The sequence below is a fragment of the Bacillus rossius genome, chromosome 12 (genome assembly GCF_032445375.1).
Source record: "Bacillus rossius redtenbacheri isolate Brsri chromosome 12, Brsri_v3, whole genome shotgun sequence".
In the NCBI taxonomy this organism is placed as follows: domain Eukaryota; kingdom Metazoa; phylum Arthropoda; class Insecta; order Phasmatodea; family Bacillidae; genus Bacillus; species Bacillus rossius.
In genome coordinates this window covers 4,579,673-4,595,842 of record NC_086339.1, presented here as the reverse complement: position 1 = coordinate 4,595,842, position 16,170 = coordinate 4,579,673, and the positions used below count along the sequence as shown (strand labels likewise).

Here is a 16,170-nt window from a genome sequence, read left to right as displayed (position 1 = left end):
TTAATTAATGCAAAATGTGATAAAATATAATACTAAAAAAGTATAATATTATAAAATAATTGTAAATCATTTAGAAAATGGCATAAAAAAATTCGGGGGGGGGGGGGGCATAATTAGTTTAGGGGGGGGGTGAGTCATAGTGTTTGGGGGGGGGGGGGAGGTGGGCACCTCTGCTCTACTCATGCGGGTATTAACCATGCGCGTAAGGGCGTGTTGCCAATGACCTGTACGATAGTCAATCCTCTACGGACTCGAAAAATGTCACCTGCTCATTGGCTACTTGACTTGTGACAACTGTTTGTTATAATGCCTGTGATTCATCGTTGATTTTGTTAAGGAGTTTTCAGGGATTCAGAGCCTCCCATTTAACTGTGGCCGAATTGAAGAAGCAGTACAAATGTTACATGCTTGAATTCATAGCGAATGGAAACCACAAATATTTACTGATGTAGTGGTTGGTAAAAAAAAATATTATTCGTATCGCGTCCATCGCTTCGCGCCATGGTGGCTCCTATATTATATGGATTTACAAAATATAACGATTCATTTACGACACTTAAGATAAGGTGTGTAGGATTTTAAGAATTCACTTGAATTAATATTTAAGAACATATTTCAGGATAACTTGTGAAGACGCTCGTACAGACGGCACCGGTTGTGATGATTCATTGTTAGGGACACCTGTATTTCGAGAATACATTTCGTGTCAAGGTATTTCACAAAATGCTGTAGCTTTTCTCCTGTGGTTATTGGCTGAGAGCGGTGAGAGGTGTCGTCCCGCTCTTGACGAGGCCAATGAGAATGTGGTCACAGTACTGCTGCACCCTCACAATTTGCCTTTCCTCTTATAAAAAGCTACAGTATTTTGTGAAATACCTTGACACGAAATGTATTCGCGAAATACAGGTGTCCCTACTCATTGTTACCAGAGCAGGGGCCATCTCGTGTACACGAAGTGGCATGCGAAACCTCAACACAACTCGAAAATCAGTGAGTGTTACATTGAAATGTGTCCGCTACAAATGTTCAGGAATTATAATTTTGAAATCGAGTAGAAATATTTCTGCAATTAGCATTAGGTATATTTTAATAGACATTGAAAGCGAATCATTAAGTAGCTTCAAAATCCAAATACCGGAATACAGATAGTCTGTAACAATACAGACCTCACCGACTAGATATGGTCCAGATTGTTAATACCAACACATTTGAAAAAAAACTGACTAGTTAATGAATATGTTGAAATTTTGTAAACCTGTTACTTAAGATGATTGGTGATGTAATAATGTCTCTTGGAAACTACATAAGATTTTAACTGCTTTTATTTCTCCATAAATTCGCAAATCACCATGGCGGCCAATTTACGATCACGATTTAGTTCTTAAATTTTAAATTAGTTTATTTGTTGAGAGCCTGGTACAATGTATCTGACCACTAAAGCGATCCGAGCCGCGTAGTGTATACTACTGCGAGGTTGCAGAAGTAGGCTCGGGTCGGGACGAATTTCGCTGTGAAGAAACAAAGGTTTTTAATACATAGAAAATTATCCCAAAGCCGAAATTTGTACAGTAGTAGAATGAACATTTATTAGTAACACGTCAAAAGTGTAAGTACTGCCGCAAACCTTGTGTGTCACACCGAAAACGAGTAGTTAAGTCCAAAATTAAATTTTTTTGCAACGATCCACAATAATGGATATTGCAAATGCAGTTTATGGAGTAGACCTCAGTATGGAACCCAAAATAATCTAGAAACATTGCCCTATCTGAGGATAGTGATAAAAAGCACAAAGTTTAACATGTTTCTATAAAATAGACCTTTTAAATCATTAAAGTTAACGAATTCACTTTCATTCAATTTTAAGGAAATATAAATACATCTTACATAAACTTAAAGAGCCCAACGTGGAAATCGCTTAAAGTAATCGTTGTTGCATATTTATTCATCTTTCAATTGGTATATTTTTTAAGTGTCTCATACAATTAGTCTGACTACTAAAGCGATCCGAGCCGCGTAGTGTATACTACTGCGAGGTTGTCGAAGTAGGTTCGGATCGAGACGAATTTCGCTGTTAAGAAACAAACATTTTTAATACATGGAAAATTATCCCAAAGGAAAAATTTTGTACAGTAGTAGAATGATCATTTCTTAGTAACACGTCAGAAGTTTACCGATGAAACTTTGTGATCACACCAATAAATGAGCAGTTGAGTCCTTAATGATAATTTCTACAATGATCCACAAAAATGTTTCGTAAATTTAATAACTTTAATACTTTTTTAAGTCGGTTCTCATTATGGCACCAAAGTAATATAAAATAATGTCCTACATGGTAACTGTGATAAACACCTCAAAGTTAAAACGTCCTATTATTAAATTGGTAATTTTAATCATAAAAGGTAAGAAAAAAAATATATTTTTTATAGAAATTTGACTACATGTTACATAAATATGTTGAGCGTAACGTCAAAATCACTTCATAAATATTGTCTGTGTTTTTTTTTTTTTTTTTTTTAAGGTTTAAATGTGTATATTTTGAGTGTCTGGTACAATAGTCTGACCACTGATGTATTTCAAGCTGCGTAGTGTGTGTGCAGCAGTGTTAAAGTCGCTCGTGCTGGGACGTTTTTTGCTCCAGAAAACTAAGGTTTTTAATGTATGGTAATTAAGAATAAAAGTTTCCTAACTGCAAGTGATTTTTGCTGCAAACGTAGATAAAAATCTTCCAGGATGCAATTTGCATAGATAAAAATGTTAGTATGATCGACTCTTTAATTTCTAAATTATAAATAAATAACAACAATAGAACTTCCCGGAAAGTTGTGATAAACTGACGATATTGCGCGAGTAGCAGACCCGTACGTGACTACAGAGAAAGGCTATTTTCCTTGACCGTTAGGATTTCTGGGACGAACACCCTCTCACAGCTGGGGTCATAAAATACGGTCAAACTCTTGCAAAAACATCCACCACCGCTCTTTGCCACTAGCAATTCAACGAAGTAAGCTAGGCGCAGCACTCCAATGAATTAACTTAGAAAAAAAATTACTAAATATGTAATTCTATCAATACATTTTACAACACAACTTATGTATTATTTATTTTCTGGAAAAAAATAATATTATCATCCGAATTATGTTATAAAAGTGACAAAACTCAATAAGCACATTAACGGTGTATCGTTTTCTTCAATTGTTATATAGTAAAATAATTTCATACAATTAAATATATATATATATATTTTATAATATAGGCTACATTAAAATTTTGCACAGTTCTGATCTAAAATAATATAATGTATTAGAAATAAAAAATAATTATATTTTTTGGTATTAAAATAATTTTTAATAATAAAATTTTTGTAACAAAATACGAACACACATATATAAAACCAGCGGTCCTCTAGAATTTTGATTTACAAGTTCCAAGCAGAAATTGTTTATTGTTAATTTTATTGTATCAAAAATGATTCATATATAAAAAAATAATATGTATATCTCAATAGATGTAACATGAATACACCCTATCATATGCATTAAATATATTTTAAGTAATCCATAAATAAGACCAAGTTTATTGAGTGTCGCAGTACGCAGCGTGTTTCAAAGCCCGCCGGCCGTGAAAGATCAGTACGGCCGCAGTACACTGCAACGCTCGGGCAGCTTTAATGAGGCAACTAATTATGCTAGACTCTTTATAAATATACTATATTAAAGCTAAAAGTATAATTAAAAACATTTATTTAGACATTTTTTCGCATTGGGCTCTTCAAATCGGTGTAAATCGTATTTTTATCTGGGTGGCAAAGATAAAAAAAAAATATGTCGTGAATTAATCGCTTTATATCATATATATTAAAAATTTAAATTTTTTCTAACATTAATGGGTGTATTAAAGTTTCTAGATTATTTTGGTAAGTTTATGGACAGTCTAAATTAAAAACTGTATAAATGGGTAGCATTTTAATGGACTGATGCAAGTTGCTGTCACCTAGGACTTAAATGCAAATTTTCGGTGATAACGCACAAGGTCTACAGCGGTAAACTTTCGGTATGTTATTAAGCATAGTCAACTCTACCACAGTACAAAAATTCAGCTTTGGACAAATTTTTCACAGGTTGTCGTGGTTTCCTGGAGTAACATGAAAGTCTACGCGGGGAAGGGCGGCTACCTGATCCGAGAATGAAGGATAGGGCGAGATGGGAAGCGAAGATAAGAGCTGGTTGGGTGTCCGTGTTGGAGAGAGAGAGAGAGAGAGAGAGAGAGAGAGAGAGAGAGAAAGAGAGAAAGGCGATATTGTGGAAGACCTTCGAAAGATTCCCGCTAGATGGCAGGCCTCAGAGCTGCAACATTCGACAACCTCCCCTCACAGAAGCTCTCTCGCCACTAACTTGCCAAATCTCACCCGCTAGCTTATATACGTGCTGGCTGGCCATACAGTAGTAATAAACAAGCATTTATGAAACACTTAAGCTCATTTCCAACAAATTCTGACGAATGACTGTTTTTTGTCCTGCACCAATCCCCTTAAGTAATTCCGTTTCTTCTGATACCGCATAACATGCTATGTTATGTTGCAGCAACGAATCGAGTAGTATTGCGTACGCGTACAGTATGACGTCGCGTAAATAATAATAAATCGAATATGTATAATCAATTAACCAATATTTGATAATTAACAGTTTTTGTTAACCAATAAACAATTAAATCTCATCAGAGCGGCTATATTTTTATTATCTTTTTAAGATAAGAACAAATAAAACGTGAAAATACGCGATAATAAAAAACAAAAACATATATATTTCTAATTTGTAAAAAAAAAAAATACTTTCTTACGTTGTTTCTGTTACAATCTCAAACTTTGTCTACACACACAATACCTTTAATAAACAGTAAAAAAATTGGACGACGAATTTCCAAATTATACTTTACTTAATAAACAAACATCGTTCTTTGTAACGTACGTTTTTTAATTCATCGAATAAACGCGCGCATGCGTAAAACATACGAAAAATGCGAGTAACGAGATGCAGCCGTGTGGCCCGTGTGTAACGTTTCGTTACTCGGTACTAGATGGCGCACCCGTTTCTCAGTACCGAATACATATGGTTTGCTACAGCTCTATAAAATAGTTACTAGAATTTTGTTTACGACGGAGACTGGTGCATTCATCGGTAACACTTTTTGAAGTGAAAACTTCTACGGGAAGGTTTGGATAGGGAGTAAATACATGTAAGTCGTTATTGACATGGTCACGTGGCGTGTTAACGATATCACTATATCTGTTCAAATTGTGTTTTTGTTAAATTTTTATTTTAAAACTTAAGTGCAGTAAAAAGTGAGTATAAAAATATATTAATATTCTCATACAGATGCATAGTTTGAATAACGAAGAAAACGGAATCATTGCAGCAATATAACCTAAAAATTAATAACATAATTAATGATTTTTTTTAATATCTACAATTACTATGCAATTGGTATTTTATAGTAATTTAAGAGTTATTTTAAACGTGATAAAACAAATTTGTTGTGTGAAAATATTTTTCCGTAAAAATTGCGAAAACGTCTCTATTTTTATCAAAAAATATATTCTTATGTTACACATTTATGTCTTACAAAGTTATTATTTCTTATTTCAAATTATATTTATATATATTAATATTAATAATAGTTAACAAGTTTTAATTTAAGATCAAACAATTAATTTGGATGTACAAAAATAACAACTGTTTGTTTATATTTTTAAGTTTTTACTTCTGTCGGCAGTTCTCAAGACTGCTTTCAATTTTTTTTTCATTGTGGTATTTTTTATTATCTGTAACATCTTAGCTCTCGGCATACGCCATTGTTTAGGGGTAATTTCGTGAATGGAACGGAAATCGCATGTTACGGGAAATGTGTAACCAGGGTGCTGCCATCTGGGACAGATGGCGCGAACCAAAGATCACAATGACAATTAGAAACTTAACAGTATTAACTGTTAAATTAATTTTAACAAGATGGACATGATTTTCATATTTTTTTCCAGGACATTTTCGCTTTTTTTCCTGAGCAATTCAACATTATGATACTATGCACAACTTAGTGTACTTAATTCTCATTCAGAAGTCAAAATGACACGAAATCACGGAGAAGAGTTTTTAAATTTAGTTTCTGACCAATCCACGTATATATTATTTACGCCCATTTTCAAAAAAATAAATTTGAAGAAAAGTCCAAGTGCCTAAGGTCTGATGTTGAGACCACAAATTAACATACGATGAAAGCTCTATAGATTTTTAATATTTTGTAACTGATTCTCGCCTGCAGGTAGATGAAGTGTATGTAACAAATTACAAAAATTAAAAAAAAAATGCATTTGTTATGGATTATTTTAATACCAATTTTTAAATAAAGAAATTAAATGACAAACGATTCTTTCGGAACCATTATTTGTCTACACTTCACTTACTATAAGAAAATCAACATGCTATTTTTTTTTTTTTGTAAATCGAACATAAATATTCACGTAAAATTACAGATATTGGTACATTTTGACCTTTACATTAAAATGACTATATCACTACAAACAGTGTTCGCAGTAATACCTTTGAATATATATATAACTATATATATTCAAAGGTAATACTGGGTTCGGATTATTGCTCGAACATTTATGCTTTGTGTTATCCCGGTACTTAAATTAGTTAAACCGTTTCCTGAATAGCTTTCAAGTATTAACTGCGCATATTAATAAGCATTATAAAAAATATAAAGTCCAATAATTTAATATTCGATGATATTTTCCATGGTTGAAAACAGAATTATGCAAATTATAAAATCATGCGCCAATTTTTATTAGAAATATTCAATTTTATCTCGAAAAACGTACTTAATGTATGCAAACATAACGATAGTCATGTGTTGTACTATGTTACAATATCTTTCTTGTGGTATTGCGAACTATTTCTTGTCAACTGAGAATTGTTTACCGTGTAGTTAGTACAAAAGTTTAAAAATTAAATTATTTAAATTCTGTACGTAATGATTCAGTTTTGGACTACAGGGATTGTATAGGATACTCAATTTGATTTGTACGTAAAATAAAGACCGTGTACAGTTCTTATAAACATGAAATACTTAGTTTTAAAAATTTCTTAATTAAAATTTAGTAACAAATAATTTTTTGATAAAATTTTTTCTACCACAATTGCAAAAATCAAAGCTTGATTTTGTAATGCTGTAATTTACATTTTTTTTTACCGACAGTGATATTCATGGGATAAATAATAATTTCCCTCGTGCCTGCAAAACTATGGATCTTGGCCTTAAAGTACAGAGAATTGTTTACCGTGTGTAAGGACAAATCGGTAACGGGACTGAATCGACACGAACAGTTCAAAGTGAAGCTGAAGTGACTAGCTGATGACCTCACGTGTTGGTGACTGGCCTATAGTGCGGTGAGGGTCTCAGGTTCGGTTCCACTTCGAACGCACCGCCCTTTGGTTAGGAGACCACTAGCATCGAGGCATTCGTCGCAAAGTTTTCACTCCATTAACACCGTTTATATTAAAAGGACACAATGGTTATTGACGTGATAACGTCTTATAAATCGATGAACGCCGGCTGCACGCACGAAAAAAATTGTCACGTTCCGCCTGAGCCGAGCGTGCAAGAACCGGCCAACCACCGTGCGAGAAAATCTTCTATAATATCAAACAGATTAAGGCGGGCCTTTTTTCAACTAATTGTTCGTGATTATATTTAAACAAATTAATTAAATAAAATTTGCACAAACGGTAAATAATATTTGGAAAAAAAAAAAATGCAATTTTTCATCACGTAAAATTATCGTCCGTAAACCGACTTTACAGACAAACTCCCGCCCTTTTTTTTTTAACGAAGTATTTCACAATACCTCTTTACGTCTCATGTACTCCTTGGCATGAGGATCCACTGCCGAAATGAACGATGATGGTACGTCGAAAACGGAGATGGTATTTTTTCGACCTCTCTTTGTTTGATGTTCTCCTTGTGTGGTGGAGCTCAGGTGGGTGCGGGCGGGGGGGGGGGGGGGGGGGGGGGGGGGGGTTGTCTGTCTTTAAAGTCGGTTTACGGACGATAATTTTACGTGATAACGTCATAAGAAAACTTTTTAATTTTCAAATATTATTTACAGTTTTTGCAAATTTAATTTAAATAATTTGTTTAAATATAATCACGAACAATTTGCAGCCGGCGTTCATCGATTTATAAGACGTTATCACGTCAAAAAAATTAAAATAATAATAATAATAAATCTAAAATTCGTTTAGTGAACGTATTTTTTTGTGTATTTTAATATTCATCTACATAAACTATGTAGCTATTATTCGCAATTCTCATTCACTATTATTTCTAAATATATTTTTTGATTTTTTTCCCTGGTCTTACTTACATGCCACATACGTTTTCGCCATTTTATTCCCATTCTGTGTATTAAACGATTAAATTATTTTAATTTTATAATCAAATAATAAATTTGTGCACTAGAAACAAACACAACACGCATACACATATAATTGGTGTTAATAAACTGAATAGAGAAATAAATATTTAAACATGCTTATAAGGAAGTTTCAGCAAATACATGACATGCTTGCACGCACATACAGACCGTGACTATGAAACAAAGAAAGGTAGAATCACAAAGTAAATTGCTGTAAATTCGAGTGGCACTAATGAAGTGTTAAAAACTACACATCTCATTCATTAAACAGTTAATGTCGGACTTCCTTGGGTGTCAAAATACCGAGATCATACATATTCTTTATGTACGTGTTTGTCAAGCATTTATTATTTGTTTTGCCTAGACGTCATCGTACTTGTGACTTATCTATTCTGTAACCTTTGTACACAACTCTGTGTGACCATTGTATTAAATAGATTGCTAATTAAATTACATATTAATACTTAATCACCTGTTATTAATGGATTTTATCCCGACGTTTTCACGAAAAATCAACAACATTATGTAAATACGCAAATTTACAAACAACAATTACGCACTAACTCCACAATTAACTAACTTTAATTTCGAATACATTTATTTTATCAATATAAATAATAAATACAGTAGAGGAATAAAGTGATATTATATTAGTACGGTTGGTAAAGTATAAATTATATCAAATGAAAAATAAAAAATAAATAAACATGTGTATAAATTTAATTATTTAATTTAGTAAAATTAATCAAGATAAATTTTAATTAATTGTGGAAATAAAAAAAATTCTGATTGTTTATTCTTTCTAATTGATTAATTGGGGAGACAAAGAGGGAAGGAGAGAGAGTTATTTTTTATTATTTATTTGGGTGACCTTGTCCTTAACTGGAGGGAGGTCTGGGATTCTGAAAATGTCATACATACCCCGAGACAAGGTTACCTTACTCTCCCGGCGTATCCCAGGTGTGACTGTCTGGTACACCAAAAATTTTTATTTCCCGGCGATCGAGAAGCTGAGGTAGAAAGAAGTTAAGTAGCAAGCCTCGTCCGCTCTGTGGTTCTCAAGATACAGCAATTTTTTCTTCATTTGTGGTTGTTTTCGTTCGTGTTTTTTTTCTTTCGATAAAATAAAATAATTATTTCATAGAAGGAGGGAGGGTCTCCCATTTAACTGTACTTATCTCCTGGAAACCACTGGGTTAAAAATACCACAATTTAATTCTCGCTTATACCAAACATATTGTACTCTGCATAACTTTAATGACATCATATACCGATTAATTAGGAATCACAATAATAATCAATTGTCTAAACTTAAAAAAAAAATTATCCTCTTATCTTGTCCTCTAGTCACATGTTACATGTTACATTTTGTATTATCCATTTTTCTGTATATTTTGGGGATAGTAAATGTATTTATTTATTCACTGAGGTTATATAATTATGTAATTAATATTTCGCTAAGTAATGTGTCATGCATGTTATCTTGTCGTTTAGGTATTTATTTATGTCTTTTCTGTTTTCATGTTTTGTGAATAATAAATATCCTGTGCTCTTTGTCGTTTAAGATTTATTATAATGTCTATCTCTGTTTTCATGTTTTGTGAATGTATCCTGTGTCTGCTGTCTCTATTTATTGTTTTTACTTGTTTTTTGTCGTACTTGTTTTGTGTCGTGCCCACCTGTAAAGTCTCAATCAAGACTGTCGGTGGTCCTGTTACAAACTTAAATATAAATAATAATAATTAAAAATAAATACGAGCCAGCCGACGACAGTGGCGGATACAGAAAAATCTCAAGAGGGGGGGGGGGGGGGGCGCAGGTCTAACTCTTCCACACACTCCCTTGTTACGTCACCTTGGTTGCTTGGATGCAGCCAGATATCTTTTTCCAAGCTCTCTATCCGTTTCATTTACGTCTCGCCCGAATATTAAAGGTAAGTAAGTGTATGAATGTGTATTGTGTAACATCGGCGGCCGGGGGCGCGCCTTCCCCTTGCCTTTGAATATATATACTGTATAAGTCGCGAGTGGATAGGATTTACTCTACGTTTTTCAAAAGCGTAAGATGAGCAGCTTGGGAACTTCACCGCTGCAGGGCGCTGCCGTAACGCCTTGTATCGTCTTAGTTGTTATTTACACGTTAGAGCGCAGCGCTGTCGCCTGCTGTCATACCCCGCACCCCTCATCCATCATTCACTGCAGCTCAACGTCGTTCTACGGGAGGGGGAAGGGGTGTTTGAAGAGTTCGAGACTTGTCCGCTAGGGACCACCACAAGTCGATGCCCTAGAGATGGTGGCGATTGCGGCGGTGAATTAACCAAACTACCCTCAAAACCGTATTAGAAATTTTAACCTGGGCTGGCGACTTCTATACAGTATATATATTCAAAGAAAGCCCTTGCCAAGAGCCATGCTTGGTGCTGGGCTGCCCTGGTCAAGGGGGCTGCGCCCCCCCTATGAGAATCCGCCACTGGCCGTCGACGGACGGACGACGGACGGCTGGCGGCGGCAGCGAAGCCTCGGCGCACCAGGCGACCAGGCGACCAGGAGACAGCAGGAGGTGGCGAGCGGGCAGCAGCCACGTACCTCCTGCGCCGACATGGGCGCCTGGTAGCGCGGTCGCCGTGGAGCGGCTGGCGGCTCGTGCCACGGGGCGTGGACCCTCGTCCCGGGGGCTGCCCCCGTCCACACACCTCGGAGGGGCGAGAGCCTCCCCACCCGGCACGACCGTGGACGTCTCGGCGCGACACACCGCTGCCAGGCCGCCGTCCTACCAGGAGCGCAGCGCGGCGCAGGAGGTGCGCTGTCTCTCTGCCTGCTCGTCGTCTCCACGGCGATCACATTACAAACTCATCTTATTTATTTTTGACGTGATAACGTCTTATAAATCAGTGAACGCCGGCTGCACGCACGAAAAAAATTGTCACGTTCCGCCTGAGCCGAGCGTGCAAGAACCGGCCAACCACCGTGCGAGAAAATCTTCTATAATATCAAACAGGTTAATGCGGGGCTTTTTTTTTTTTTTTAACTGTTTGTTCGTGATCATATTTAAACAAATTATTGAACTTAAATTTTTTCAAAAATAACTGTAAATAATATGTGAAAATTAAGAAAAAGTATTCAATTTTTTCATCAATGTTTTCTTATGACGTTATGCATGTAAAATTATCGTCCGTAAACAGACTTTACAGACAAACCCCCCCCCCTTTTTTTTTGTTATTTTTAATTTGTGGATACACTCGTATATTTCAAATCCCAGTAAATTCGGTCTCAGACAAGTCGGAAATAACATAATAAAACGCACGCGTGCGTTTATGTTCCGTCTGATTGTATTGAGGACAGCGGCATAGCATTAAAATTTCTTGTTAAGTCAATTTTACAATATATATAAAATTGTTTTTATTATGCTTTTCAGCATTACCTATTTTTTTATTGCTTTACATTAAAAACTTATAGTTGGACTAGAGCGTGTTATTTGAAGCACTATAATATTTTTTTAACGTAAACATTTGTACCACTTAGTTGTGGTCACTACCAATTGACCCCTTCACGACTAATGAATGACCTTTCTTGTACCCTTCATTTCAAGATTTTAAAATGTGCTATTTACATATTCCAATTCCGCTACCCTCATACTTAGTTGATTTGTGTTTCGATTAGTGAAGTTGTGATCTCACTAATATAGTCACAATGCGGAGCTACATTCAACGAGATAAACGAAAATTCGGCAAGATGAAAAGCTTGCTATGAATAAATATTAATTTATAAAATAATAGTCCAATAATTATAACTGTGGAAACATAATTTGTGAGGAAGCATAAAGTACGGCACACACAGACACCGACATTACTGTTAGGAAAGCTGTTTATTACGTGAGTATACGTTTCTCGCTTCTAAACCGTAGGCTACCTTGTGCAGTAGTAGTAGCATGGTCGTCATTTGCATCAAGCAAAGTTAGGCTGTTTATCATTTACAGAAATTGGGCAATGTGTGACTAGGCCTCTGGCCAAAATACTTTCTTGCCTTGGAAACGTTTTTTAAATATAACAAAATAATAAAATATGCTTGTTTAATTATTTTTAAAATATCATTTTTAAATATATAAATGTTATATTTATTTGTTAATAATGTTCGCAGACATTCACGGCCATTGTCTGAAGTAACTTGGCTTCTGGGTTTGTAGCCGCGTCCTTGTCTAATAATTCACTGACGTTTCGGTCGACATTGCAGTCGCCATAAGGCAGGATAACTTGTAAGAACCTCAGTAGGTAACAACTGCTCTCCCTGATGATGGCGACTGCAATGTCGACCGAAACGTCGGTGAATTATTAAACAAGGACGCGGCTACAACCCAGAAGCCAAGCTACTTTATTTGTTAGTTTATTTTTTAATCGAAAGTTATTTATCATAGCCTATTTAATAATTTCTTGTTGTTTTAAATTCTATTGTTGGGAGTTTTGCGGGATTTCAGAATCAGTAGATAGTTTACGTGACAGTTGGCAATAAGAAGTGTGAGTTGGCTGCCCTGTAATAAAGGCATTGTCGAGTGTGCGTCGTGAAGGGACGAGAAAGTCGTAGTCCGCTGCTAGCCGAGGCGAGACCTCGTAGCGCCTCGCGCGCGGGGAGTCAAATGGGCCCGCGACTGTTGGAGTGTACAGGCCATGCCCGGGCGCGGTGCAGAACTTCTCAATCTTTTGAATTTTAACACGTTGAGCCTCGAGCACGTTTGTTCGGCTTTCGGCAAACAGGCCAGGACGTTATTATTTCAATGCGCGAAGAAATTTTAAATGCCTTTTGTTTTGAGATTAGCTGCGAGTGTTTTCTGCTGCAGCGACGAGAGAAATCGTGAGTACCTACAGCTGATATATCTGATTGTTAATGGTGTTGGTATGGACAGACAGAATTTACGCTACGTGTATTACGTGCAACGTACAACGTACTACGAGAACTTATGGTTGGGCAGCATCTCCGTCATCTATTTGCCTGCAACTGAACGGGAAAACATAAACTCGGTTTAGAAGAAAACTTTTTATTTAAATATGAAAAAAAAAAAGAAAGCGCACTCACCCAGCATTTCGGTACAGGACTTGTTAGATGGATTTTTCATTGTAAATGTAAATTGGCGTATTTCTATTAATTATATCTTTAAATACAAATAGTCTTTTTTGGTGATATCTTTCAGCAACTGCCGGCAGTTTAGCAGTAATCATTTTATAGGAGGAAAACTTCTAAAACTACATTAAACAGATTAAAAATGCAGCAGATTCAACAATATATTAAGAGTGCGGTGTTAAGGCTCATGACTGGGGTATTACCGTGTTGAGTTCATGTTGATGGAAATACAAATAAATATACTCCCTGCTGTATTTTCCTCGTCATGATGCCAGCTAGCGATCTGGACCCTTAAGGGGCCCGCCTCGTCAGGGGTGTATGTGTGTGTTAGTGAGACGGGATGATAAGCGCGACGCTCGCTGGTGCTTCTAGCGCGGTGTCTCCTCTGGACTGGCGCGCAGTCTTCTCGTCGTCACAGGATAACTGTGCAATTTGAGCTGTGACAGTAACATTTTGCGGATAAATGAAGATAAAGGAGTAATGCAAGTCCCTTAAGTGCTTTCAAGAATCTGTAATGGTTGTTTTACGCATAAAAATTACTCTGAAAACATTTTAACTCTTCTAAAAATACAATTTAAAAACTTCATCCGAATTCAAAAGTACTTTTTGGCACTCAGCGAACTCTTAAATGCTTTTCGTAAGCAGACCCCACTCGGATATCTTGAGTAGTTTTGAAATCGCGTTGTTATTCCTGAAGCTCTGCACACCGTGTGTGTGCCCGGGTAGGCGGAGCCCTTAATGCGAGTGCTACGAGATTACGAAACTCCGACACCAGGTTTATAACTTAACATGTCCGCTTTTCCTTGGGCGGACAGATCCGTGAAGTGGTCTGGAAGGAGAAAGTTACCTGCACGGGGTTTGTTTGACGCGCTGCGATGTTCTCTCGCCCAAGAGCTAAATATCAATTATCACGGCACTCGTTCTGTCACGCACTCGACGGGCGATGTCACCCGTGAACGTACTTACAAACCGCCATGTTATATGGTAGCCTCACCAGTCTACGAGGTCATAATACGAATCCACGTCATTTTTTCTTTCAACCACTCGGTGACAAATGGACACGCGGAGATAGGTGCATTATTCACGTTGCAGAGATTTCAAAACACGCGCTAAAAAAAAAATTGGTTGTCTGTAAAGTCTGTTTACGGACGATAGTTTAACGTGACACCGTCATAACAAAACATTGATGGAATGATTGCATACTTTTATGAATAAAATTGAATCATTTTTATTAAATTATTACTATTTTGTATCGATACAAGGGAGTGAAATGAAATCTACAATTTAATTGATTAATTTACTTTTATTTGCACTCATTAATTCAAATATGTTTATTACTTAAACGAAGAGATTATTTTAACTATAACTTTTATACATGTTTGCTATTTAACTTCTTCCAATCTGTGTTATTCTGTTAAGGATAGGACGATGATGGGAAAAGTAGGAAACGAATGGGAGTGTTTCAATTTTAATGTGCCTCGAAAAAGTCAAATCGATGGTTGTTCCAATCGAGTGGAAGAGAGATAGATGCGGCGCAAGCGTACAATGAGCGTAACGGGACACAGAGTAACGGGACAATGAGCGTAACGGGACACTTTTTCGTGCGTGCAGCCGGCGTTCATCAATTTATTAGACGTCACGTCAAAAAAATTACTGAATACATCAACACAGGTTGTTTCTCACGTTAGCCCAGTTTTGAATAACTATTCATGACGTACCATACTTGCATACCGTGGCAAATAATTTAAAGTATGCAAACTATGTATGCACGCGAACTTTATAGTGACACGTAAGTGACACGTACTTGGAATTTCGCTGCAAGCTTCAAGCATGCGAAGTGACAGGTGGGTACTAAGGTGTCTCTGGGCGCACTCGTCAGTAACGTCTTAGCGCTCCCGTTTAGAGCCCGCAGCACGCGATATGCTTCTTTATGACCATTGATTAGTTTTGCCCAAGACATTCATACAAGACTAGATGTAAGCTTTTGGACATACGCCATTGCAAAGCACATGTATGTCTGTAGAAGAAAACTAAAAAAAAAAACCTAAAAAAAAAACCACAAAAACAAAAACACAACTTAAGCAAAAAAATTGCTGTTGTCTGTTTTGGAAAACTATTGTCTTTGTTTCGTCTTTTCGTTTTGTCGTGTTTTGTTTCGTTTCAACCGTTGTGCTGAATTTTTTTGGGTTCAATATTTTTGTGCTGTCATCATTTGTGTTTTTTTTTTCGTTCTCTTCTGTTCTTGGAAAACTAATGTGTTTGTTTCGTCTTTTCGTTTTGCTGTGTTTTTGTCTCGTTTCATCTGTTGTGCTGAATTTTTTTGGGTTAAATAGTTTTGTGCTGTCATCATTTGTGGGGGATTTTTCGTTCTGTTCGTCCATTTTTCTTTGATTTTCTTTGTTTGTTGACCATATTCCTGTTATGGAATATTATGTGGTGTTTATATCCTGTTGACAACAGCAATTTTTTGCTTAATTTGTGTTTTTGTCTTTTGTGTTTTTTTGTAGTTTTCTTCTACAGACATACATGTGCTTTGCAATGGCGTATGTCCAAAAGCTTACATCAAGTCATGCACTCCCAGTGCACAAA

At 36.1% G+C, this 16,170-nt stretch overlaps 2 protein-coding genes across 2 annotated transcripts in view; one reads left to right on the top strand and one right to left on the bottom strand.

The window, feature by feature from the left end:
• Positions 1-12,399, bottom strand: part of LOC134537237 (uncharacterized) — a 30,884-nt gene extending 18,485 nt beyond the window's left edge. Inside the window, exons 1-2 of the mRNA XM_063377504.1 lie at positions 12,379-12,399; positions 10,967-11,239 (exon numbers count right to left, since the gene is read on the bottom strand). Coding sequence (XP_063233574.1) covers positions 10,967-11,239; positions 12,379-12,399 — 294 coding nt within the window. The remainder of the gene's footprint in view (positions 1-10,966; positions 11,240-12,378) is intronic.
• Positions 12,400-13,300: 901 nt separating this feature from the next.
• Positions 13,301-16,170, top strand: part of LOC134537171 (uncharacterized) — a 60,711-nt gene continuing 57,841 nt past the window's right edge. Inside the window, exon 1 of the mRNA XM_063377431.1 lies at positions 13,301-13,314. The gene's annotated coding sequence lies outside the window, so the exon portion shown is untranslated. The remainder of the gene's footprint in view (positions 13,315-16,170) is intronic.